This window comes from Podarcis filfolensis (assembly GCF_964270895.1).
Source record: "Podarcis filfolensis genome assembly, chromosome: 8".
Lineage (NCBI taxonomy): Eukaryota > Metazoa > Chordata > Lepidosauria > Squamata > Lacertidae > Podarcis > Podarcis filfolensis.
Window position 1 is genome coordinate 57362721 of NC_139611.1, and position 27556 is coordinate 57390276.

General features: G+C 43.4%; 1 protein-coding gene and 1 long non-coding RNA gene across 3 annotated transcripts in view; both read right to left on the minus strand.

Moving 5' to 3' along the window:
• LOC310767883 overlaps positions 1 to 27556 on the minus strand; it is a 936392-nt gene that overhangs the window by 843164 nt on the left and 65672 nt on the right. The gene's annotated exons all lie outside the window — the stretch shown is intronic.
• RNF19B (ring finger protein 19B) lies at positions 3762 to 26414 on the minus strand. 2 transcript variants are annotated; one of them, XM_083625177.1, is made up of 9 exons: positions 25300 to 26414; positions 12776 to 12981; positions 11486 to 11627; positions 9965 to 10127; positions 9176 to 9290; positions 7102 to 7242; positions 6536 to 6743; positions 5796 to 5927; positions 3762 to 4542 (listed from the first exon to the last, which is right to left on the minus strand). In XM_083625177.1, exons 1-9 carry the CDS (start codon positions 26397 to 26399, stop codon positions 4086 to 4088), a joined length of 2664 nt encoding a protein of 887 aa, XP_083481303.1. In that variant the 5' UTR covers positions 26400 to 26414; the 3' UTR covers positions 3762 to 4085. The 2 variants fall into 2 exon arrangements, with proteins under 2 accessions (XP_083481303.1, XP_083481302.1); XM_083625176.1 differs by having other exon boundaries at positions 11486 to 11630.

Consider the following 27556-nt stretch of genomic DNA (forward strand, 5'->3'; position numbering starts at 1 on the left):
TTACTGCTCTTTCCCTTTGTTTGTTGTAAAACATTTGAAAATGGTATCTTTTAAAAGTTAATATGTTTACCAAGAGATGCAGGAAGGGCGAGGAGCAAGCAGGCGCACAAACATCTGGTGCTCTTCTAAGGCAACGTGAGCCATACCACCAACAGCAAGTGTGCTCTGGTAATTTCCTAAGGCTGGCTGACTGGCTAGCTATCTAATTTTATATCACCCTCCATCTGGAGATCTCAGGGCACTTCAAAGCATAAAAATACAAGATAAAAACACAAAATACATAATAAAAACAAAAACAACCCAATACCTCCCCCCACAAAAAATCCCCACATTTAAACGGATATAGTATGTTTATCAGCCAAAGGCTTGGTTGAAGACTTCTCTTTGTCAGCCAATTGACTCCCAGTATGTTTCCGAGCACAATTCAAAGTGTTGGTGCTGACCTTTAAAGCCCTAAACGGCCTCGGCCCAGTATACCAGGCAGAGGGCCTTCTTGGTAGTGACGCTCGCCCTGTGGAACGCCTTCCCATCAGATGTCAAGGAAATAAACAACTATCTGACTTTTAGAAGACATCTGAAGGCAGCCCTGTTTAGGGAAGGATTTTAATGTTTGATGTTTTGTTGTGCTTTTAATATTGTGTTTGGAGCAGCCAAGAGTAGCTGGGGAAACCCAGCCAGGTGGGTGGGGCATAAATAATAAATTATTTTGTTGTTGTTGTTGTTGTTGTTGTTGTTGTTGTTGTTGTGAGAACCTGAACTCACCTGCCCTGTCTGTATGTCTCTTTTACCCAATTCCAGACTGAGGTGAGTGAAGAGAGAGCAAACCACTTAGGAACATATAGGAAGCTGCCTTATCTGGAATCAGAATATAGGCCCAGCTAATTCAGTGTTGTCAGCAGTGACTGGCTCTCCAGGTTTCAAACAAGGGACATTTCCTTACACCACCTGAAAATGAAATGGGTTGAACCTGGGATCTTTTGCATACAAGCAGGTGCTCTGCTACTGAACTATGCCCCTTGTTTTCTTCCTTTGCTGCATGGCTTTTAGCTTTTCCATCTCGTTCACCAATAGGAGAGTTTGGCTTGCACTGCAGATTCTGGGATAATCAGGATACTATCAACGCCCACCAGCTAAGTGCCTTCAGCTATTAAGCTGTAACAGAAACCTCAAGAGGTTGCCAATTTTTCACATCACAACAGAAAGAGATAGAACAGACTCATAGAGCTGGGAAGGACCAAAATGCCTAGTTCCAAGTGTCATCCATTCCCCAAGGCCTCCCTCAGATCTCCAGGCAATCCAAATCACAAGCAGAGAAATTTCAGGTACTCACAGAGGCCTAGTTTCAGAGGACTCAACAGAGCAAGTGAAGCTGCATTGCAAGGAAAATGAAAGCACAACATCACCACATGCACATCCCGGTATCATAACCAGTCTGGGCTAGAGGGAGATTCCTTCTTAAACACAAGGTAATCAGAGTGCTTCAAGAGGATTTTTTGGTGGGAGCTGCTGAAGGTCAAGGGTATTTTGACATTACACTCAGGGAGTCTCCAAATTTCCCACATCCTTAGTTATAATGTTAATACCATGTGCAGAGGCTACTCACTACCAGCACATACAGTCATTCAGCAGCAGGGAAGGTGGGGGGGGGGGAGAGATAGGATTGCAGGGCCTCCCTGTCCACTCTGCTTGAAGATTAGCTCCGTCAGGCTCCTCCTTCAGCTGTTATCTACAGCAACCATTCCACCAGGCTGTAGAAGTGAGATGGGACTGTGGAGCCTCTCAACTAGCATTACTGGAAGACAAGCAACTTTTGGCTCCTCTTCTCCTTGAAATATTTTCATTTTAGCTGATCAGTTAAGGAATAAATAGCACCTGAGTTTACTTTTTTCCACCCTCCTTCCCAGTCTGTTTTCCTTTTGATTCATGTATTGAGATTGCAAGCCTGGGGGCAGGCACTAACATTTGTTAAGTGCTCTGGGAGCCTTTTTGGGGTGAAGAGCAGGATAAAAGCGCATTAACACAGAATTATTCTCTGTCATGCCCTGCTTGTGAACTTCCTGGAAAGATTTGGTCACCACTGTGGGAGATAGATAGGGACTGGTCTAGCAGTACAGATCCTGTGCCTTATTCTCTCACCACGCATAGGGCTGCTATCAGAATTCAAGCTGTGTGTGGGTTTTTTGAGAACTTACATTGTAACTTCTGTATTATCTTCTACATGCCACCATCACTGGTATGTCAGGGACACAGTCAATTATTCACATCACCAGTATCCTGACAGTCATTCATTACTAGGTTCAACTCAGATAGCACCCCATCCATTTCTGCACAGGACTACCAAACTGGTGCTGCTCTGTACTGCTGCTCCTTCTCTTTCTAATTTTAGAATGGAGCAGTAATGACAGCTATTTCCTCTCCTTGATTGCACTTGTTTTAACTGCTCTGCTCCAGAGCTCATTAAGGAGAAAAATGCTGAAATATTTAGAAATTCAAACAGCAGTTTAACAGTTGGGCATCTTGCATAAGGCTACAAGAATAGAAGTGTAGGAAAATTTGGCTGTAAAGTGCTTCAGTCATGAATTTTGTATTGTGGAGGCAGCATTCACAACTAGCCCTTGAACTAGAGTGCAAGGAGGATGCAGGCTTCAGGCCGGATGCAGGTGTCTTGTCCTGTGCACACAACACTTTGTATACCAGATACCAGAAACTGCCCGGGCAAAGAGAATGGGAAACTCGGTTTTGGTTACTGAACAGTGAACTGCTGAACAGTTAAGTCAGAGCAAGTACATGGTACTGGATCCTCAGGACCTATACCACTTCAGAATGAAAGTAGTTGTCACATTTTTAATACATATAACATCCCAAACATGAAAGCTAGTGTTATCAGGAGAAAGTTTCCACTTTCTACATGCAGGAAATGTTTGACACTGGGGAGCTTTCAAATACGCAAAACAAACCCCCAAAGGCTTGAGGGAATTGTACCACACGGTATTCCTACATATTTGGATCTCCACTTTGCCCTCTGAGAGGCTTTCACTCTAAACACCTCTGCATGAAGGGTTAAGGGTGTGTGGGTGGATGTGCATGTGCGCACAGAAAAGCAAAGCTGCTTATACAAGGACTAACAGGATGTGAGAGTCATAACTAACTAACTAACTAACTAACTAACTAACTAACTAACTCACTCACTCACTCACTCACTCACTCACATTTCCCAAAGAGCCTCCTTCACCTTTATGCTTCTGCTATCTTTCGCAGCCTTTTACACGCATTCCTGTTATACAATGTGGGAGTACCCAGTGGGGCTATTGCTACATGACATACATCTGTTCCACTTCAGCCCTCCAGTCACTTGCCACACTCCAGTTGCAAGCTGCATCAAGCTTTCCTCTGGACTCATTTCCTTCAGGCTATGCCTCCTAAATGAAGTGTATTGTTGTCAAGTGTCCTTATCACTTCAATAGTCTCAGAGCATTGAACACCACAGTATCACTGAGTGCTCTGTCATGATGCAAAGCAAACTTGCAACTGCAGGGACCTAAGCAGCCTCTGGAGGGCAGCAAATTCAAACTTTCACCTTACTCTTGTTGGAAGTATGTGTGCCACACCCAGGCTTCTACACAACAGCACTAATCAGACTGAGTTAGAGGTACATCACTTATATTTTAGGGCAAGGAACAAGCTTTACCAAGGCAGGAGCGCAACAAGGAAAATTCAGAAGAACTTACTAGTCCTATGAAAAGGGAGGACAGGATCCACTATGAATGGCAACAGGAATCTTTATTAAAGGCGTTCTTTAGGCGTATGTTTGGCAGACATACGATGTACACGCACACTTTTATGTACACTCTTACACAACTCACAGAGCATCACCAAGCGCTTGAACCAATAAATTAAAAAAAAGAGAGAGATCAAGGGTTTATTATCGTGTAAGAAATGCCATTTCCCCAGAGTCAGGTTAGGGCAGCAGTCTGGGGAATCAGAAACAAAAGCCAACAATGACATAATCACCCCCACTCCTGGGTGGCCCTCACCATAGTAGAGGCAGTAACAATCAGTGTGCTTCTTCTCAGGAGAGAGCGGCCTCATACTCGGGCCTCAATGCACTCCAACGTAGAGACTCTCTCCTCTGGCCTGTGCCCTTCTGCTTGGGCACACTGGCCAATATGGGCACTTGGGCTCTCAGCACCTCTGGCGTTTGGGGGATGCAGGCAGGCAGCAGTCTGGGGATAGGGGGAATCACATTCATCAGAGGTAATGTCAGGCACATCGTCCGACTGACTGTCTGAGCTCTCCAAGTCACTTCGGATGCTTTCAGGCTGTGCTAGAGTGATGTCCCAGGTTTTGCTAGCAATGCAGTCTTTTTGCTCACAGCTTTGGTGGTTGCACATCTGCTCCTGCTCTTCTTCTGCTTCCTCCTCCTCATTCTCTGCCATCTGAGTGTGAACATGGAGAGAATCCTCTGTGCTGCTCCCACTAACAAGCTGGTAATGGCTCGGCTTGGTCTCTATGTCCACCTGGATCTCCATATTATTACACTCTCTGTGGAAGGAGGAGCCCATGTGAGTTCTAGGATACAACTTTTATTTCAGAACTATTTATTGCAATTCTGAAGTTCTGGCAAGCTGACATTTCTAATATAGTTTTTTAAAAAACCTACTACAAAATAAACAGTATAATACATGAACAAGGCCCCACAACATATTGCTATGTATCCCTGATGTGTGTGCGCTACCTGAGCCTGTGGCTAGAAAAAACCCAAAATGTTAGCATCAACAACATTAAGTCACTGCTCCAATGTGGGTCCATATGTGTGCACAAAAACACACACTTAGACACATAGACAGACGGATGTTTTTTAAACACTGACAAAGTGCAACCATAAGAAGAAACCCTGCTGGATCAAGCCAAAGGCTCATCTAGTCCTGCTCTGAACCTCACTCTTGCAGCCTGCAACAGGGGTACACCCAATTCAAAATAATGAGATGGCTAACTCCTGCAAGTGATTTGAACTGCCATCTTGAGTTTCAGCAGCCTTCCCTGATTCTAGGTTACACACAAAACTAAAGAATCCTGAAAACATTCCACATAACTTTATGCAAAAGTTGTTGCTTCCCACTAGGTGCTGCAAGCCTATAAGAGCAGGCAACAGTTGAAGTACACTGAGAGCACATAGAAATATGTTAGCTGAAACAAAGTGGCAAGAGAGGTACAGTGGACCCTCGGGTTACATTACCTTTGGGTAACGTAACGTTTGGGTTGCAAACATGGCAAACATGAAAATGTATACTTCCAGGTTTCGCCGTGTGCGCATGCACAGAAGCGCTCTATCGCGCCGTGTGTGTGTGCAGAAGCGGCGCCTCATGTTACAGACTTTTCGGGGTACGTACGGACCCCCGGAACGAATTAAGTACATATCCTGAGGGTCCACTGTATCTGAAAATTTACTCTTTAAGTTAGTCGCAGAATAATGAAGTATCCAGTATGTGTATTCTTATGTCTTAGCTTCCGGTTAATTTTTCACTACACATTAATCAGCCCCTGTAGCTAAATACTTCTGAATGATCTGCAGAGAATGATAGTCAACAAAGTCCACACCAAGTCACATTCATCCAACTTTCCATCCAAATCTGCCATACAAGAAAAGGCTCTTCTCACTAAATGAAGTTTTCCATAGAAAACAAGTTATGGTGACCTCCGGCCAACATCTGTTGACAAGATCAGAACAAAAATGATGGGCTTTCTTCAGAGACCACTGACCCCATTACAAACACAAACTAACTGCATTAACATACCTGTCTTGGGGGTTGTAAGAACTAATGATGGAGCCTGCCATAGCTCGCGTGCTGGCATTGTCACTGATGGCTCCAAGGCTGACCGAGTCCTTCGGGAAAATCTCTTTCTGGACATCAGCCTGCACTTCCAGCCTGGGCAAGGGACAGGCATTTATTAGGTTCTTTATACTAATGTAGCTCTCCCACCTCACTTGATGTTTGACTACACAAAGGAGTTATTTAATTCACAAGAATTAAGCATAAAGTGATTCAGTTTTAAGCAACAACTTATTTTGCTGAATTTTGCTTTGCCTGTTTTTCTCTAGAACAGGATTAGGTCATGTCTGTGGTCATGACTAACAGTTCCTGTGTAGCACGTTCCCATACATTCTACAGTCAAATTCTCGGCTGTATATTTGGTGCTGGATAGAGATTTGATTACACAGCTGCCTATTTCAGACACTGAATCAGAGGAACAGACCTTATAACCTTACGATTCAGGAGGCAAGCTTTCTTGTCATTGTGCCTATGGGATGTTAAAGCATGCAAGACAATGCATGACGAAAGGACAGAAAAGACTTAACCCAATTCATTTTTATTTCTAATCTAAAAGAACCATGAAGTAAGAACAGGGGACATTCTTGCATGGGAACACCTAGCTTGGGGTTGTGCAATACAAGCAAACTAGGTTTACTTATGACTGAGTCTCAAACCCATGATATCACACACAGGTGCTGTAGCCTAAATGAACTTTTAATTACCTGCTGTACTTTCCTTTCCCTCCCAAGAGGACTCCACCGCTCAGGGTGCCCCCTGAGAGCGCAGCAAAGCTGGCTGTCTCACTGTAGTTGCCCTGCATGACACTGAGCCCATCAGTAGGGCTCCCACTGGTGCTCAGTACACTGGTAAGGCCTTCAATGCTGCTTTCCCCAATGCTGGGATTCTTCAGAGCCCTCCAAGCATCCGCCACTAGAGACCATGAAAAATATAAGAAGGAACATAACACAAAAGGTGACTAGACAGCAGCATTCCTACATTAGCCAATTAAGTTCTATGTAAACTAGCATACCTGGAAGCAAAACAATGAAGCTGAATGAATCTAGTAGTTTTAAATATTTTCGTCCCTATCAGTTTGGAGCAGCAAGTGAAGAATATGTACAAAGTAATGTGTTTGTAATGTTAGCAAGAAAGAGAAAGAAAATCAAACTGACCTTACAAGTTCACCCCATCAATTATCTAACCCTTCCACTTGCCCCTGGATACAGCTGTTAAGCACAGTCCTAGTTGTTTTTCCCCAATAAGATTAAAAACACAGTTACTTCTTTACCTGTAATTGGCCCATCATCTTCATCAAACTCGATTTTGACTCCTTTCCCATTGGCTGTGCTAACTCCACAACCGCCACCACGACACAAAGAAATTGGCACGACTCCATAGACATATGCCAACATAATAGGGACTCCAATACCTGGAAAAAAAGAATAAAAGTTAGTAGGAAACCAGAATCCTACAAATACAGGTACATGTCCTCTCTGCACATTCTTCAAGGACAGGATGAGTGACATCTCGCTCAGTTATCTTCTTACCACCATGAAAGTGCTTAGTCAGAGACTAAGAACACTATCAACCGGAGAGAAGAGTAGTTTGCATAGATTACACAGATGGCTACTAGAAGAACAGCAGTAACATGTAAGTAGCTTGCCTTTCTTTCTTGCAGTTTGTGTGCTATTCCATAACTGAGTGATTGAAAACCTCAGGAGAATGTCTCTTTCAACTGCAGTACCAGCACAAACTTTCACATCAAGGATTAAGTGAGCATAGTGGGAGCTTTGTAGTATAACAGAGACACCCAGGATATACTGAGAAAGTAGCCATTTCTCAATTGAGATTTGTGATTATAGGCTGTTTGACCAACTAGCAAAGCATGAAAGTTGAAACAACCAAACAAGAGAGCTTTGAAACCAGTTTGCCTTTGCACTAAGTCACAACAAACATTTTATTCTAGCAAAAATCCTTGATTCTATGAAGATAGAAGACAATTATGAAACTGACACCCAGTGTGTGCAAAGCAAACTTCCTGTCATTGTGGGTGGGGGAGGCAGGGAGATGAATGACTTTATATCTCGACTAAGGTAAAAACAGGAAATAGATTTCAATGAAAGGTGAGGTCTGGTTGACAAATCACCTTGTCCTCGTGAAAGGCAAAGCTTAGCAAGAGAACAGGGATAAATAAAATTCTTTTAAAAACGTAATTGTTAAAGAGTGAGAAAATGCTGATCTATGGCAGGACTGAGGTGGAGGAACATGGGTCCAGAGGTAAAATATCAAACATTAAATATGACACAGGGTCTAAACTTTAAGAAGTAGTAAATATACAAAAGTCTATCCATTTTGCATAAGAAGACCTCCAAGTGGAAGGGTTCTGTTCATTCAAAAATATCAAGTTTACTTCCTTGGAGGTTATTTGGTTGGGATGTATCTACTAAACTGTGAGATCAAGGGACTGTAAAGTATGGTGAAGAGTTCTGATATTCTTCTCAGCCTATGTCAGATTAGAAATGGAAGCATCTGTACTTGTTGTTCTGGGCACAGTGAAAAGACTCTTAGCGCTGTAGAGATAGCAGATAATACCAGTAGCAGGTATTGTGAATCACAACAAGAGATCTATAGAGTTGCAGTGGATATTAATGTCAAAGCAAACATCCTCTAGATCTATGAATGGAAACCATATCAAGGGTATCAGCAAAAGAAACCATATAAATCTACTGGGCATGGATAAAGGAAGCAGAGCTGCTTCTTTTTGAAAGCATGCTCTGTTGCTTGGACACAGTTGCCTATTTAAGTAATGTTAGGGAAGGTATTGACCAAGGCTCATTTTCAAGGAAAGACACACAACTTTTTATTGAGTTATTATTTCAAGCAAAGAAGGGAGTAACAATGTTCAACCTCATTCAGTATGGCTTATTGTAAAAGATGCTGTGGTACTACAAAAGCTGGAGGGCACCATGTTGACTGCCCCTGCTATAGAAAACAGAGGTGGTACATGGCAACATTAATATAAGTGATAGAAAACTCCATAACTATATAGGGACAACGAGGAGAAAGATAGTTTTGTTTTTCTGAGCTCTCTCAAAGGAAGTCCTTGGCTGTACCACTTCCACAATGCCAGAAGATTATTGAGCAGAAAGGAATTCACCACCACTCCGCAAAGCATGAACACTGACCACCACCACCCACCCCAAGTTCTGCAGATGCTCTGCAAAGGCACTGCATTGCATCCTGAACTGAAATATATGTGTTCCATGTAATTAAATTATAACCCATCTAAGGAGTGTTGGGGTTTGGAAATTCTTAACGCCACTGTCAGACTGTGCTTTCTAACACAGAACTCATCTACTTACCTACACTGACAGCAGCAATGACAGGCGATGCAATCACAGATAAGGTTACTCCACCAGTGATGGCCAGGTTCCTCTTGTGCTTAGAGGTTTTTTTCCCCTCATACCTGCTATGAATCTGATATAAGAAGAATCAAGGATAAAAACAGGCAATGCAACACAAAAGAAGAATGGCATTCTAGGAAGATGTTACCTATTGCGCTCTTAATAGTTTATAGCAGAGATGGATTCTCCAGAAAAAAAGAAGAGAGGCTGAAGGACTCTCTAGAGGTGGAAGTCTCACTCTGTCCATAACTGGACAGGCTGGCAGAAATCAGAGCAGGGACCATCAACAAGAATCAATGCCACAAAATCAGCAGCAACTTCAATGAAACTTACTAGGCATGCAAAGCCGCAGGCAATATGCAGTTGGGCTGGCCACACACGTGGTCTAAGGAAAGATTACCCACCCCAGGTCCCACAATGCAAACTTCAATTATCACTGAGATCTCTCCACCTCCAACCTAAGAGTAGCCTCCTGGATCTATCTATAGGCCCTTCTAGTCCAGCATCTTGTTTCTCAGTAGCCAACCAGATGCCAATGGGAAGTCCACAAACAGCTATGTGTACAAAAGCCCTCCTCCACTGTCATTACCAATGATTGATATTCAAAGGTATGGTGTAATATACTGTATGGTCCCTCTTAACTATCAGGGGAACCACCACCACTTCTGCACCTCCCCTCCCCCCTGCAAAAAAAACCATCAGCCTTGTAGTTGGATTTAATTCAGCGTATACAGTTATTATTCTTACCTTTCTCCCAACATAAACCGGGATTCCAATGACCATGGCTGGAATGGCAATGCCAGCAATGAGGGAAATACCCACTGGGGCACCAATCAATGTTCCGAGCTGCCAGAGAATCTTCTTTTTACGACTCCATGGCTTCTTGCCCCAGAATGTGCAACCAGAAGGGCTGCAAGAGATTTTATATTTGATCTTCAGAGGAACAAGAATCAAAAATGGGGGGAAGGCAGACACCTGCCCACAAAGGTTCTACCAAACCTCTCCCCTCCTCTTCCTGTCCAAGTAGCTAAAGGTGTGTCTACAGCACAGATGGGGAACTGTTTCGACTCTGCGGCAGCGTTAGAAACTGAGATATGAAAGCTAGGAGCTAAATGGCACCTTAAATCTAGGTTATGCACACAACAACAGAATATCTAGGTGCGCTTTTTTAATAACAAGAATACAAAAATGAAAATGAATGAACTGCAGCTAAAAGTCTTATGTTCATTTTTCACATGGTCTAGTCCTCATCTGAAGACTGCAAAAAACAAAGCCATTCTTCCCCTGCCCACCCCTCTAATATTCTTAAGAGGGTTTCTTTTCCAGTCTTCAGAGAGTGGCTGGAAATGAGGAGGCAGAAAAAAGTCCTCCTTTCCTTCCACTGTGCAATTTTAATCTGAAATCTTAGGCTCAGAAACTGCTCTCGCTAATGAAATTCCCTGTCGCAAAACGTGCCTAGAACAATGGGAGTTTCGAATGCTGCTCTGAGGCATGCATTCCCTCGCTGCCAACCCTCCAAGGGCCAGATGCCAGCAGTGGGGGGGGGAGGGAGGGCACACTTTCTCACAGACACATAATACGCACACACATGTATGTACACAGTACACAGCCCCCCACCCCTGCAGCTGATCCATGTATAGTCATGGGTAAAAGAAAGTGCACCTCCTTTGAATTCTGTGGCTTTACATATCAGGACATAATAGCAATCATTTGTTCCTTAACAGGTCTTAAAATTAGGTAAAAACAACCTCAGATAAACAACAATACATGACATATTACACCATGTCATGATTTGTTTAACAGAAATAAAGCCAAGATGGAGAAATCATGTGTGAAAAACTAAGTGCACCCTTACTGCTTCCACAGGAATTAAGAGGCTAAATAGCAGACAGGAACTGCTAATCAAATGCCCTTGCTTAATTTATCATCAGCAAGTGTGCCCACCTCTATAAAAGCCAAATATTTTAGCAGTTTGCTGGCCTGAAGCATTCAGGTGTGTTTTAACATAATGCCAAGGAGCAAAAATGACAGAACGCTTTTAGAGAAGCAAGTGCTGCTGCCCATGAAATTGGGAAGGGTTCTAACGCCATCTCCAATCAATTTTAAGTCCATCAGTCTACATTTCTAAGTATGAGAACACAAATCAATATTTTATGTGTTTTGATACTCCCACAGCACAGTATCTTTTGAGTAGTAAAGGTTTTGGACCACAGCAACATAGCTCTAGCAAGGTAGAGCAGCTTGAGGGCATTTTACCCTCCAACTTACCTGAGGTAATGCAAATCAGAGATTTCCTTCATACAAAGCCAGCAGAATTCACAGCCACATACAGCACAAGTCATGTGATTACAGCTGCCATCATTCATCTTGATGATGTAGGCACTGCAACGTGGACATGGCTTGATGTCATCTGCTATGGAATTGAAAAGGAGAACCCAGTCAAATTTTGTGCGCCTAAATAAATCCCAAGAAGGAATTGAAAATCTTTGAGATCTTCCATTGTAAGAAAGAAGGTGAAAGAACCACCACAGTCTTACTCTTCCAGCCCATCCTCCTTTGAATGAAAAAAAGTGTTTAAATCACATGGCAGGTCAAGATTCAAAAACCTCATTGTTTCTAATTCAATTGACTGTGCTTAGGACCATGGCCTGACTCACTTATTTACCAAATTTAAATCTCACCTTTCCTTCAAGGAGTTCAAGAGAGAATATGCTCCTCCCTTCCACCCCCATTTTATCCTTACCACAATCCTGTCATATAGACAGGGGGGCGGACTGAGAATGAATGTCTGAAAGTCACTTGGTAAGGTTATTGCCTGAGAAACTCATTCTTAGTTTAAAAGGGTAAGAGTATCCTGGGCCTGACAAGTAATTCATCCCTGATATTTTTAACAAGGCTGCATAGGATCATAGCTCATTATTACTGCAAGTCCTTTAAATTCAGGAGGTCCCAAATTCAGTCCCCGGCATCTCTAGTTATATCAAGTGATGGGGAAAGACTTCTGCCTGAGACCTTGGAGAGCCACTGCCAGTCAGATTGAACAACACTGGGCTAGATGGAGAAACAGTTTGACCTAGCAGAAAGCAGCTTTCTATGTTCCCAACTCCACCAAAACACACTGCTGTTGCCAGCATGCAATTTGAAGAATGACATTTGATTTGAACTAGTTATGTTCAATAGTTATGTTATGTCTGAGGTAAAAGTTTTATAACTCACTTGAAGCAAGTGGGTACTTTAAAACAGAGGTGTGGAATCTTAGACCTCGGTGCTAAAAGCATCCCTCAAGGCCTCTCTATCCAACCTTGAGATTCTTCTCAGGCCACATCCCTTATTCTCCTCAAGTAGTTTTGCCTGTCCAGAATGTGTCCTTGAACTGTGATGATGCTTCCTGCTTGCCTAGATAGAGGAGTGTATGTGTATGTGTATAAACCTTTGCCTTTTACATTGCTGAAATTTAGCTACCATACAAAGGTAAAAGTCACATTTAATCAAGTCAATCTCTTTCCAAGATCTTCACACACAACTGCAATAACTGGCAAGTAGCTCACTGGTACGTACCTGGTCCAGATTCTTGTCCATAACTGAGGCCTGAGGTGTGCTTTGTCCGTACCCGCAGAGTTTGTGCTCTTTGTTGGCGGGCCATGTCGCAAGTTTGGTTTGGGTGCCATATCTGCTTGCAGTGATAGCAAAATTCAGTCTGGCAGCCTTCTCTCTCACATGTCAGTTTGGGGCAGCTTGCACATCCATAGGCAATAACAGCATAACTAAGCAAAAAAGGAAATGGGAGGACAGTGTTTTGTTTGGGACTTGTATTGACAAAACTGGACTATGTGAAGTAAAGCCACAAAGACAACTGTCTCTGTAGAAATCTACTCAGCCACAATTAGCCTAGCTTTCTCAGATTTACTACCTATATCTCAGCAAAAATTAAGGTACTTTATTCGATGTACTGTAGTTAACATCTACAATCTAACATATAGTTCTCTTCCTTGGTGAGAACAAGACATTTACTGACTTGCTTGTGTAACATTCTAAGAGCTCTAACCATGGGAAGCCTGTCATAATAAAGTTAGTTTTCTCCCCATCTCTCTTAATGGGCTTATAGTTAGTGCTTTGGAAACAGAAGCACCAATTGGCAAACAATTTCTACCTGAGCACAAAAAAGAAGTCAGAAGAGAGGTAAAAAACAATTCTTTGTCACAGAAGCTACCCACCACACACACAAAAATGACACAAGGAGGTTGTCTAACACTGTAGTCTGCATATTTTGTAAGGATCAGAAATATCACCCTTGTTACTCTTCTGGCTTTTAATTCCCAAATAATTCAGGTTGCATGACTATTTCTCAGATCTTGCAGCTTGAGAAATCTGGAATAGTCCACATGATTCACAACCTGTGGGAGCTGGAGAAACCATTTTACCCAAGTGTAGCACAGTTAGAAAAGGTGACCATCATATACCTACATGCCAATATGCAGATTCAAAAGACAGAAAAGGAGGTCCATGTATGTCTGTAGGACTGCTCTATATTTCTAGTATACAAAAATGCCCAGTACCAGCAGAGAGGCAGATTTAAATATATTAACTAGCACCACCTGTTATCAAATGGATTACCCTCAATTCATGCAAGTCCTCAATAAAAACAATTATGTTTCATCAGGAGATACAGAAATATGCATGACTACAGAGCATGCTTCCCTTTATTCTGCACTGTCAAAATTCAGGTAATTTCAACTTCCCCAGCTCAATCAAATTCTGCAGAACATGCAACCAGAATAAAACATGTCTAGGGTTTTTTTGCAATGTACTTAACTTGCACAAGTTATTCTAAATGTAACATTTATGTTTTAGAGGATGTGATTCCAGAAAGCCATAGTTCTTACTTGGAGGACAGGGCTGCTTCTGAGGGGAGGCCCTGCGCTGTACAATTTGTATGCAGCTGCTGGGGAATCTATACTTCCTTTTTGTCAGTTTGATAATCTCCTAGCAGGTGGGGAAAGAGGCTTTGACTATCCCAGCTCTTCTAAACTGAGTCCCCACTGGGGAATTAAGCCCCCTCTAGCCATTCCACCCCATCATTATCAGGAAGACAACTGCTGTCCTACAAGAATCATCTTTCACAAGGAGAGCAAGAGGACAGCTGATAACATCAAGTTCAATGACATAGTGTTAATGACAAACCTTTCAGTCTTGAAGGTACAGAAGCCAATAATTAATTCTCAAGACTCCTTTAATCCATTCATGTTTTGCCTCTTAACTACCCGCATTTCCACAGCCAAAACTACATTGAGAACAGAATCTACAAGTGGGACCTGCAACAAAACACTGAAGTGCTTTTATTTAAGGTTCCAGCCAGCAAGCCAGGCCCTTTTCCAATACACTGCATTCCAATTCACATGCCTACACCCACCCTGTTTTCTGGGTATCTCCCCTCACTCCATCAGTTTTCAGCACCTACTGAGCAGTCTCAGTCTTCATATAACCATTTGGTTTTAGTGGGTCTGGGCAGGAGGAGAGTCACTGTGGTTCATAAGCTATCACTGCATTCACCAGAGAACTTCTCCCCATTGGAGCAGGCTTAGATGGCCTGCACCTGTTGTTGGGCCAGATAGATTGGGGTTGCTATCAGATGTTCTACCCACCCTGCTGCTAAACAAACAGCTTCTCTGACCCAGCTGAAGGAGGTGTCCTTGACTGTGGTGTTAGTGAACCCCAGGACTGTTCTGGAGAATACAAAGTTCATGCCTAATCTGCCTCTACTGGACCAGCCTCCACTGCATCCATGAAGCTGTCTCAGCATATTTTTGCACGGCCTGACATACAAGATGGGATATAACTTTGATTTCAGTCTTTGCCACAGGGTGTGAGAGAGATTGTCTGGAGATGTGAAGGTATTGTTATAGCGCTGCTGTTAAGATCATTTCTTGATGAGATTTGGTGTCATTTCTTATGCAGAAAGAAACTAGATTTATTTTTCTACTTGATTCTTTGCATCCCTCAGGTTTGAATACTGAAATTGATTATAGTTGCTTTCTATAAGTCATTACTAATGCTTGTATATATAACACCTGTTTATGGATAAAGTTTGTTTTACATTTATTGTTTTAAAGGGGTAACTTTAAGAAGAAAAGCTCACAGCTGCAGATTTCTGTCACCTGTAACTAAAATCAATGCTGCGCCTGTCTATATAATCTTACATTGTAACAGTTGTTGTTCACTGCAGAAACCACTATGTTAGAAGTTCTATTATCTTGATACTTCATATATGGTATGTACTTCTATAGCACAATTGTTTATATAATTTTAATTTGTTAAAATATGTTGAATTACGACATTATATATTACTTATTTATATTATTTATATTATATTATATATTATACATTTATATTACTTAGAATATGTACAACGGATGAAGCCCAGGAGGACGAGTTCCATGACTTTGATATACTACATATGAACATGTACCACTGATGAAGCCCATGAGAGTGAAACAAGGCATTCTTCCGGAAATCCTTGTCAACACTGTGGAACTGTAGTAGGTTCCAATTTGGACTTTATGAACATATGTGGCACAGAAACTAGAAGACATTTGGTCTTTATGAATGAACTGATTTATTGGGACTTCCATCTATATTATTGCACTTTGTGTGCTGTTTATGTGCAAGATAAACATTTGATATTGAGATAAGAATATATAGGAGTATTGTTTATGTGAATGCACAGCCGGTTACGTCTTGTGTGTTTGTCAAATGTATTTCATGTAACGCAAGCCTTGATGTTGTTTTGTGAGATTTGGTGTCATGACAAAAATCCCTCCCTGCAAGCATAAAGGGTCTATCAGAATGGTCTGCCATTGAAGACTTATGGAATCCAACTGATTCTTGAATGCTCTGGGGATGTTTCCTGTCTTGATGTGGAACGGTGAGATGAAGCAGGCTATCAACAAAATTGCCCTCAAGCCCTCTGTCTGACACTGTGGAGCCTGAGTAACACTGTGGTTCTCTGCAAAATTTCTGACAATGACATAGAAAAGATGATAGGTAAAGCACATTTGGCCTAAGATGTGATGTGAGAGTGACTGAACATAATTGTGCCTATTGTGTGGTGGTGAAGGCACCAAAGGCTTAACTGGCTGCCACCATTGTGTCCTCAAGTAGCTGTCCAGCAGATCTTTTCAAAGTGGCATGTGCTTTACTTATACCTGCTCCAGCAAAAAGTAGGCTGGGACCCTCTGAGGCCTGCTGTAATAATTTTGCTAGGCACCAAGTAAAGGTAAAAGCATTCATCTCCACAGTGATCTGAACACCAAAGTTAGAAAGGATATTGGTGAGGTTTCCAACTCATCATCTGGTTTAGTCCTGTAGGATCAGTTTCAGCTAAAGAGGACTGAGGATGTAGAAAAGATATTTGTAACAGTTTGTCCTACCATCTCCTTGCCCGTCAAGGCTAATTCAAGCTAGCAGGAATGGGCTGGCAAGGAAAGTCCAGGGATTGGTGAATGTGTCATTATGCAATGGGGTAGTGCCAGACAACCTTAAAGATGTGGTTGTGTGACCACTCCTCAATAAGCCCTACCTGCAAACCAAGGTTTATGATTAACTACCTCCTGAACACAGGTTCTCCCTTTTTAGCCAAATCAAGAATGGTGGAAGTCCTAACACAGGCTTATTGGAGGATACTGATTATCTTGAGCCATTCCAGACTGGCTTCAGGTCATAGTATCCTCCTGATCAGCTTTGTAAGATACAAGTTGAGGGCACGATATTGCAGTGGTTCTGGTCCTATCTATGGGGTTGGTTCCACAGCTTCCTTGCAGTTATGCTATGGGTACTGCAGGGTACTATTCTATTGCCAATGCTATTTAACATCTAAACATAGCCATAGGAGTGGTCATTTGAAGTTTGGAGGAAAGTTCTATTTCTCTACTACATTTGAGTCGTGAGTGTCATGCATGACCTTCAGAAACTGAATTTGAATCTATCCTGGCACTTGCTGCTAGCCTCTTGTTTCTGCCAAAGTTTTTAAAGTGTAAAGCAGATTTTTATATAAGCAAGGCACTGGTTACAGGGTATAGAACGTACAAGAAAGGTTTAGATGCATGGCTAGGCACAAGTGAACACATTGAACTAACAAACAGCATGCCCCATCAACCTGTTGAGGAGGGGGTTGCTTTTAGTGTGTGGTACGGAGCTGGAGTCTTTGGAGTGAGAAAGCAAATTAGCATTCCCCTGAGTGGGTTGGAACTGTGGTTTGTTCATGCAGGTGCCAGTACCTCCATGCCCTTGAAGACGGAAGTGAGTTGGCTCTGCATCCAACCTAGTCTGTTGCCTCCCCAAAAGGCAGCAGCTCATCACTAACAGGAGGCAACATCAGAGGTGGTTCCACAATAGCAGGTCTGACTAGAGGCAGCTGTTATCACAGAACAACAACATATCTCTGTCAACCCACTCGATCCCTCCCCTGAATCCAGCTGTGCAGTCACTGCCCCCTCCTTTAGTTGAGATTCCTGCATTACAGGGGGTTGGACTAGATGACCCTCAGGGTCCCTTACAACTCTATGATTCTATGATTCAATTCCGTGGGATCCCAATTTCATCTTCCACAACCCACTGGGACCCTTCTCTATATTGCCAAACTTCAACTCCCCAAGTTCTTATTTTTCATCTGGATTGGACCAACCGCTCCACAAGACCTCCACAGGACTCATGGCAGAATCCTTAATGAAGTACATTGTGGGTGGGTGTTTTTGAGTCTGGAAATAGGGAAATCTGCCAGTTCTAGATGGGGTTGGACTCCTTTTGGAAGGACAAGTGCACAGTTTGGGGGTACTCTTTAATCCAAGTGACCTCAGTGGCAGGAAATGCCCGGCAGGTCTGCTAAGTATGATTACAGGGATACAAAGCTACTGTGATCAACATGCTGGTAACCTTACAATTGGGTTACTGTAACACATTCTATGTGGGCTAACCTTGAGGTTGGTCTAGAAACTGCACCTAGGTTGCTGAAGCTTCCTACTGCACACATGTAACATTAATAAAGAGGGATCTGCAATGGCAGTTCATTAGCTGCTGAACAAAGTTTTAAGTGTTGTTTTTGACCTCTGAAGCCCTAAACAGCTTGGGAACAGATTACAGTATATTCAAGACTCCCTTTTCTTTATAGTCCATCAATGACACTGTGTTATTTGGGTGGGGCACTTCTGACTGCACTGCTTAGTTGGCTGAAGGGACAACTATTGTGGCACCCATTTTGTGGAATAAGCTCCCCGTGGAGATCAGGAGAGCAGTGGTGATAGTTAAAAACCATTCTGTTTATCATGACATTTTCCAACAGCCAATTTTAAGATATTTTTGGGTTCTAGCTGCTGAAAAGATATGACTATCTAGTATTTTAACTGTTAATTGTATTTATTTATTTTATTTATTTGCATATTTTCAACTGCTTTGAGGTGCACAAATTTATAAATAAAAAGCTGTATGTATACAAATATAACATAGTATAGTATAATATAATAAATATAATATATAATACAATACAAGTCAATAAAAATAGATATAGAATTCTGCTTCTACCTTGACCTCAAGTACCAATCTGCCTACCACCTTTCACTTCCACTGACTGAATGAGAGCTAAATACATGCCCCACCCTATTCATGCTCTGCTCTACTCGTTTACTGGTAATTCTGCCAACACAATGAATTTATTTTAATGCCCTGAAATTTCCCCCTCAACCTCAGGGAAAAATACAAAGCAACGAATGTCAGACAGCAGCACGAGCTGACTACAATGAAAAAGGTAGTTCCAGATTTGTATGCAGATCTAACTGTGCACTAGAAGACCAACATTACCATGGAAACACACCCTTGTGTTATGTCTGCAGTTTACCTCCCTAGGCAGAATAGCTAAGCTTGCCAATTTATGAAGATGCTTGAAGCATGGGTGGGATGCAGAAACCATGAGGATTTTGCATGCTATTTTTCTCAGAACATGCTTTTACTGCAGTCTCACAGAGAAACTGAACTATGAAACCTATGTGACAAAGATTTTCTACAAAACATGTGAGAAGCAGGGAGAAAGAAATCATATGCATCGTTCTGAACCCACACAAATTACTGACAGCTCTTAGGTACTACTTCAGGCAGCACATATGCTATCTTGGCACCATGTACAATTGACTTTTGTGTAAATGTGACAGCTATTCATCAGAGCACATGCCCTATCCCACTGTCTCTTCCAAATGTTTTTTACACATAAAATCCCCCACCTGATAGGTGAAAAATTGATAGCTGCTGTTCAAGCAAGTGATATGCAAAACTGCAGCTGGATTTTGTGCAACCAATTTTTTTGATACTGTATTCTAACGGTATTACTAGCACTAGCAGCTGCACTGCCTGCTTGTGCTGCTCACCAACCCACCTAACAGCCCAGGGGTCAGCAAACTTTTTCAGCAGGGGGGTGGTCCACTGTCCCTCAGACCTTGTGGGGGGCCAGACTATTCTTGGGGTGTTAACGAATTCCTATGCCCCACAAATTACCCAGAGATGCATTTTAAATAAAAATTACACATTCCACTCATGTAAAAACACGCTGATTCCCGGACTGTCCATGGGCTGAATTTAGAAGGCGATTGGGCCGGATCTGGCCCCCAGGCCTTAGTTTGCCTACCCATGGGTAGATCTGTGCTCTTTCTCCATCTCTCCCTGCCTCCCGAAAATTCTATGAAGATTGAACAATTGCAAAGGGGGAAGGAAAAGCAACAGTTAGGGCATGGGTAGGCAAACTAAGGCCCGGAGGCTGGATCCAGCCCAATTGCCTTCTAAATCCAGCCTGCAGATGGTCAGGGAATCAGCGTGTTTTTACATGAGTAGAATGTGTCCTTTTATTTAAAATGCATCTCTGGGTTATTTGTGGGGCACAGGAATTTGTTCTCTCCCCCCTCCCAATACAGTCCAGCCCCCAAGGTCTGAGGGACAGTGGACCAGCCCGCAGCTGAAAAGATTTGCTGACCCGTGCCCTAGAGCTTCCCCTTCCCACCCCATGCAATTCCAAAGCTTAATTTTCACCTCTCAAACCCCATTTCTGATGCCAGTTCTCTCTATTCTATAGACTCACTTTGCACTCATTTCATCTTCACCCCCTTGTCTGTGCCTCGTCCTCTTTCTGTGCAACACACTTACATACAAACCAACCGCATGGTAATCTCAGGTACCTTCCTCTTCCAACACAGAGCAACTAAGCACCTTTTTCACCTTCCACTCAATTATGAAGCTATTCCCTCTTATTCTGCAGACCCTTTCATGACTCTGCTTTAGTCTTCAACCCCATTCCCATGCCTCTTACTACCTCTTTTTTGCAACCCCTTTTACACTCCTATTTTTACCATCACCCCCTTTTTTATTCCACCCTCGTCCTCACTTTTCTCAACTCTCCGTTGCACACAGATCACCATTTGCATGCTTTCTCAACTCCCCTATTCTGCAGCCCCCTTTGTGGACACACACCATGATGATATACATTACTGTAACTTTAAAAATGAGTAGAATCTTAAAACCAAGACTGTCAGTTGGGCTGTTCAGTTTTAAAGGATGTTGTACATATATAGATGTTTGATTGTTAACAAACTAACTCTTCTAAATTACTACACTGAATCTTCACTGAACTTCATGTTGAAGACAACACATGGTATCAGGAGTGACATACATTCTGTGAAGCTACTGTGGGATATTTGAGGGCTCAGCATCCTTTATTTCTCTGAGGAATGGAAGAGAGAGAAGTTTGAATTCAGCAACAAGGAAAAAATACTGAAAGAGGAAAAGAGGTTGTTTTAAACTGGTAAAAGTTTGAATAAAGCTGTGGTGGAGTAACCCTGGGGGGGTGGTGGTTGTGATTTTAAACAACAGCAGAGGTTTGAGTAAAGCAAGAATGGAAGACCATTGAGGATTTTTGCTTGTTTTAAACCAAATCGGTTTTAAGAAAGAGAACAAGCAAAGATGCATACAACACAGAAGCTAACAGCACAAAGCTAAAGCAAAGCCTTTCAAAACTCCCTTCTCAGTGTACTCAAACCCTGTTTTAAACTGCCACTTTGCCCCACTCAGTGTCACCCCTGCTACTCTACTCAAACTTCTGCCATTGTTTAAAACCACTTTCCCCCTCATAATGCCTCTCTTCTTCTTTTTTTTGCTACCATGCCATGGCAACCTTCTGCGCAACCTGCCTGTAACTTTGCCCCTTACCCCACCCTGATTTCATGCAAATCCAGGATTGTGATGAGGCACTACAAATGGGGGCTACATTCTTACATTGTTATTATATACAGAGAAATGTAAAACATAACACTTTAATATGGAAAAGGTCTGGTTCATTATCTCTTGCCTGTTTCCAGACTTTTGGCAGGGGTGATATTTCATTTTTAAATGAACTTCTGCAAATTTAAGAACAGTGTATTTTTTAACAAAACAAAATCTAGATTCCAACAGTGAACATCACGAAACCCACAAGTGTCTCAAGTTTGTTACAAAGGATACAGTGCTGAAGCTTTTCGGAATGTTTCTGGGTAGTCTTCAGGGTCTCTATGTACAAACTATTAGCTTAGAATACAAGGCAACCAGATAGGATATATTTCATTTCAGTGTTAAATAGCACACTAACCTTCAGAACCCTGCCACAGAAGTAGCACTATCTCAAATAAAGCAAGTTGGCGGCATCTATCCAAGAGCAGGGTGTTCCATCAGCTTGTTTTATGTTTCCTATCAAATCTGATAAATTTTGCATCAGTTGAATAGAGGAAACAGTTAAGTGATAACCAGATTCTTGCTAATTAAGCAAAGCAGAAAAACTGCCCAACAGTATTTAGTGGAGCTACCATGTGGGTGGTATGCTTGCCCACCTTCTTTTGATCTCTAATTCCTCTAATTATGCAGTACAGCATAATTTGGGACTGCCCAGCAACAACATATGCATGACAGAAATCAACAGAATCAGAAGCAATTACAACAATTCCAAGAATATTCTGCAGTGCCCAGTACATTACAACTTCCCTTACCCCATGTTTTAAGATGAATGTTCTAAAGGACAACTTAAAGAATCATTGCTTGTACTTTCCATGCTGTCTTAAGAGAAACATTGGGAGGCTGATTTAAAAGAAAACAGAAGTGAAAGTAAAATAAGACTTACTCAAATCTCATTCTGACTAACTGCCAAAGGCTAGGCCATTTCCCAGTTACCCAACTGGATGTTGAATCACAATGATTCAACATTTCACCACCTGCATCCCCATACATAAAATGCTTTCTTACCAGAATGTGCAAGTTTCTGTTCTTACTGAAAGTCATTGTTTACAGTTTCCTCCACTATTGTGAAAGGATAGCTTAAGGCTGCTGAACTTCTCAGCATACAGAGGGGCTGGGAAAGACCCACAATTCCCTGGCATTTTAGAAACAGGAACTTTTCAGTAAAAAAAATTCCACCACAAACCTGAAATACATGCAACACTTGTGATCAGAAAATTTCAAATCAAACTCCCCTTGCCCCTACTTCCAAGGATCACCCACTCCTCCTCATCTGTAACATCAACCCCACATCAATAAATATTCATTAATACTTAAACAAGATTCTCAGGAAAATAAATTTTACTGACAAAATGATTCTGAGCAAAGTCTACCTGCAACTAAGTAGACAGGAATGACACAAAGTACAATTCACACCTCACTGCAGGACCTAGTTAATTAACTACTATCAGCAGTGCCAGCCAGTCCTTGCCAAGGATTCAAGCCACAGAATGATTTGGGAGTATCTAGATCACCATAAACTGGGACTTTCCACAGCTGTCTGACACATTATCTTCCCTCTTGATGGGCCACCCCTCCTCTATTACTGAGACCAACAAGTCATAGTCTATAAGGTAACAATAAACCACAGCTTAAGATTTGTTAAGGTCTTTTGAAGAAGGGCAGTTTATTACTAACCACCACCACTCATGGTTTCTTAGGTTTGTTTATGCTCCTTGTACTGGGGAGGAGAAATGTGGGATCAATCAAGCAGCAGGTACTACTCGTTCATGCTAAACCACAATAACCCAGAGATCCCAGCTTATCTTTACATGCCAACACAAAGTGTTTGAGATAGCATTTCCATTTCATATAAGTATTCCTCTTGAGGATTTGATAGCCACAGCATAGAGTGAACTGTTTCATTATAGTCTGCCCTTTAATAAATTTCTAGAGGCACAAATCCTTGTAAATGCAGTTAGTTTTGTTTACACATACATGTGCTTCCTTCCATTACTTATGTGTTGCCCTCCATTTACAGAGGGAAAGACAGTCCTTAATAAACACCTCAAACTTTAAAGGATATACTGATCTTGTAAAGTTTGTGTCTTCCACGTGTTTTCAGTCTGCACCAAGATAACTGATCTTATACATACATCCTATTTCCCTTCCTACACTGTGACCGTGTTCAGTATTACCCAAGCCCTGTAAAGAAAGTGTTCACTCAAGAGATGCAGCTCCCTGGGTCCTCTAAAGGTTTAGACTACAATTCTATGAGGAATGTATATGCTGATTTGCTGGTTTTTAAATACTTAACGCAGGTTCTAGCACATCTTTGGCACTTCCAAAGTACCTGATAATGAAAGTTTTGTTTTCATTTTCACTTTCACTCACACCTATTCCTTTGCAAAATTATAACCATTAGGCAGCAAAAGTAGCTGCCTTAATGAGATTGAAGAAACTCCTTTAATAAGGGCTGCGAATGACTGGAAGAAGCTAAGTGCATTCAAATTGACACTTCATTGCTGGACATAGTCCTGCTGGTGCACTGCATGCACTTGATCAGCAATGCTTTAGTCTTAAAAAATTCTGCTGTTTGCCACCATTTCCCCATGGATATTGAAAGAGACAGTGTGAGCAGTTTGGGCACAGGGCACTTACTTGTCTCCCTCTGGACAGAAAAAGTCAGATGAGGCACCATTGTTGAAGCAACATTCCCCGTACTACACTTAATTTCTATAGGAACATGGAGCAGTCTGGGCTCCTTTCAGAGGAAGGGCAGGATAGAAACTTAATAAAATAAAATAAGTGAACAGTTGTTAAAAATACAATACTTATTACTGCATACAATGTTCTTAGTGTTCAAGTGTTTTTCAAACACTCCTACAAGTCGGAAAAAAATATAAAATAATGATGTTAACTTGATTGCAGATAAGGGGCTAAAGCTAAATGGCTTGCTATGACTGTTCATGGCAGGTGAGATATGAACTATAAACACAATTATGCACTATTTCCCAAATGAAGCAGCAGTGTGTGAACTAAACAAGAATATAAAATCTGCAAAAACCACCTCTCCCACAAAGCCTCTGGGCTTAATTCCCAAAGCCCTTATCCCCAACAGAAAAAAGCCAGAGGATGCTCTTCACACCCCTTTTTCTTATATTTCCATCACTTTGCCATTTTCTCTCTAAACTATCCACTTTTAAACTGTAAACTGTTGATGGCAGAGTGACATACCATTTTTGCTCATTTCACTCTAATGCACCATGTATTCAGCTGGTACAGAACATTGGCTTGGCTACAAAGACAATATTTAGTCAATGCAAAGGCACCTCCCCTGCACCTTTAAACTTTAAACTGCAGCTAGGGCTCAGTGACATGACCTTTAAAAAGAGTTCTCTCCCTAGTAGTGCATGCCCGTCCGTGAACCTTGAAACCTGGTACACACCCTGCCAATCATGGCTGGCCCCAATCGAAGTACTGGCTTGCTTTCGCTCTGAATTGGTGCAGCACTAAGCAGCTTGGAATCATGCTGTTCTTAGGTTTAATGTCCCCCACTGGCAAGAGCCCGCTAGGTGGTGCTGTCTGGACCTCACCCACCCCTATCTGTAACATGGGGGGCAAGATCCAAACCGGCCAACCTTTCCAGGGTTGTTGTAAAGATCACAGCAGGCTAATGCAGATAAAGCAATTTACTTCCCATAACGGCCACCAAAGTAGCAGCTGCTGTTTTGACTTATATTATTATTATTATTATTATTATTATTATTAAGCGTGTCCTTCCTCCTGCCCCTGCCTTTGCTCTCTCTCACCCGCAGTCCGGGGCCGGGCACCACCTGCAGTCCGGGTCGGCGGCCAGGCAGCGGCGGAGCATGAACTCCTCATACTTGGCGACGAGGTGGGGCGAGTCGCGCAGGAGGAGGCGGATGTCGGCCGGGTTGAGGCGCTCGCTGCACTCGGGGCAGCTGATGTTGACGCGCGACTCGGTGATCTCGATGCGCAGGTACTGGCGGAGGCACGAGCGGCACGAGCGGTGCGGGCATGAGAGGAGGCGCGGCGCGTTGCCCGCCGGCTGCCGCACCAGGCACAGCGGGCACTCCAGCTCCGACGGGGAGGACTCCTCGCCGCCCTCCTCGCACTCCGCACCACAAGACGACGACGAAGACGAGGTGGCGGCGGCGGCGGCGGCGGCGGCATCGCCCTCCCCGGTAACCGCCGCCGAAGGAGCAGGAGGAGGCTGTGGCGGCGGCGGCGATGAGGGCGGCGGCGGAGTGGCCTGGGTTGATGCTGCGGTGGGGCTGGCGATCGCCGCCGCCGCCACCGCCTCCACCACCGGGGCGGGCTTGGCTTGAGGCGGCTCTGGCTTGGCCTTGGCCTTCCGGCGGCGGCGGACTCCGGCCCCGGAGGCTGAGGACGAGGCGGCCGAGGCGGCAGCCGAGAAGACGCTTTGGAAGCTGAGGAGGCGGCGTCGGCCCCGGCTGGTGCCGCTGTTACTGCCGCTGTTGCCGTCACCTCCTCCGCCGCCGGTGCCTCTGCCGCCTCCTGCTTGTCCTGAGCCGCTCTTGGGGCATTTGGCCGGCGGGGCAGCCGCGTGGATCGAGGTAGAGCGCGGCGACTCCGAGTCCTTCTCTGAGCCCATCGCGAAGGAGAGGCGGACGGCCGGAGAAAGCGGCGGCAGCGTCGCCCGCTCGGCTCTGCGCCTCCTCTGAGGTGAAACGAGAGAGAAAGGGGAGTGAGGCGGGCGAGGAGAGAGCGCATGCGCGGCCGATGGCCCGACCAACCGACCCACTGACTGACTGCTGAGGTAACCCAACCGCCGCCAACGGCCTTCCAGCTCCTGCTGCGCAGGCGCGTCAGCTCCACACAACTCGCTTTCCTTACCCAAGCTGTCTGCTCCTTTCGCAATGCGCATGCGTCACAAGCGGGGGAAGGCGACTTAAGAACCAATGTATTTTATGTAATTACATGTAATGCAGGCGTTGTGCTTTGAGCCTACGAGCTGCTCATAGAGAGTGAAGGTCCAAAAGGAAGGCTCGTGAGGCGCTCTCAGTCTCAGAGGGTGGGCAGGCAAAGCCTTGTTTCTCTGTGTGTGCAGAGTTCATGTGAGCCTCTGCTATTTTTGCCTTTGATTTGCCTCCCCCCCACAAAAAAGACAGTGTATAGGTCTTATAAAATAAATACTGGGCCGGAAGATGTTCAGGTTGAGGAATAGCATCAAACAACTCTAGCTGGCTCCAACGCCTTTTTTGGGGGGGGGCTAAAGTAGGTTTTCTAAATGCCACACGTTCCAGCTGCCACCCCAAGCCCCTAATTTTGCCCCTCTAGTTGACAAAGGGTGTAGGGCACAATCCTCAACATATGGGTAATAGCAAAGCACATGCTTGGCATGTAGAAGGCCAAGATTCTAGCCCTGGCATCTCCAAGCCCCCTGTTCCCCTCAAAGAGCTACAGTTTCCAGGGTGATTTAACAAACCCAGAGAACTCAGAGAATTGTAATTCTGGGAGCAAAATAGGGGACCTCGACAACTCTCAGAACCCTTTAAAAACTACAGCTCCGAGGATCACCATCCTTAGCTCTTGATAAGCCTGTAGTCGTGACAAGAGCCAAAAAGTCTCAAGCTGCTCCAGGTAAGGGAGCCTCATCTTGCATGATGAAATCCCAAACGACCAAGATCTTTCAGTTTCTTTAAGTTACTTTGTTGCAGCTTCCTCCATTTCTGACGGCTTGATTTGTATTTATAGCCAGACACATATTATGTTCTCTGTGTGTGTAATTATACATGCATGACAAATGCCCTTTAGACACTTGTCCTCTAGTGTCAGTTTTTCTATGCACAGTGAAAACCAGAAGCCTAGATCATCTGCTCCCATAGGTTCCAAAGCTTGTAAATCCTATTGGAAGCACTTGCCCTGCACAGGAAACACCAGCAGGAACCAAGGAACTGGGGACCTATTGTTCTTGAGATGCCATGACAGAAGGTGCATTTCTCTCTGTCTCTGGGAACTACAAGGTGAACCCTAGAGTTTGCATCTCCTTTCCTGGGTGAGGGTCTGGACCAGCAGCTCCCT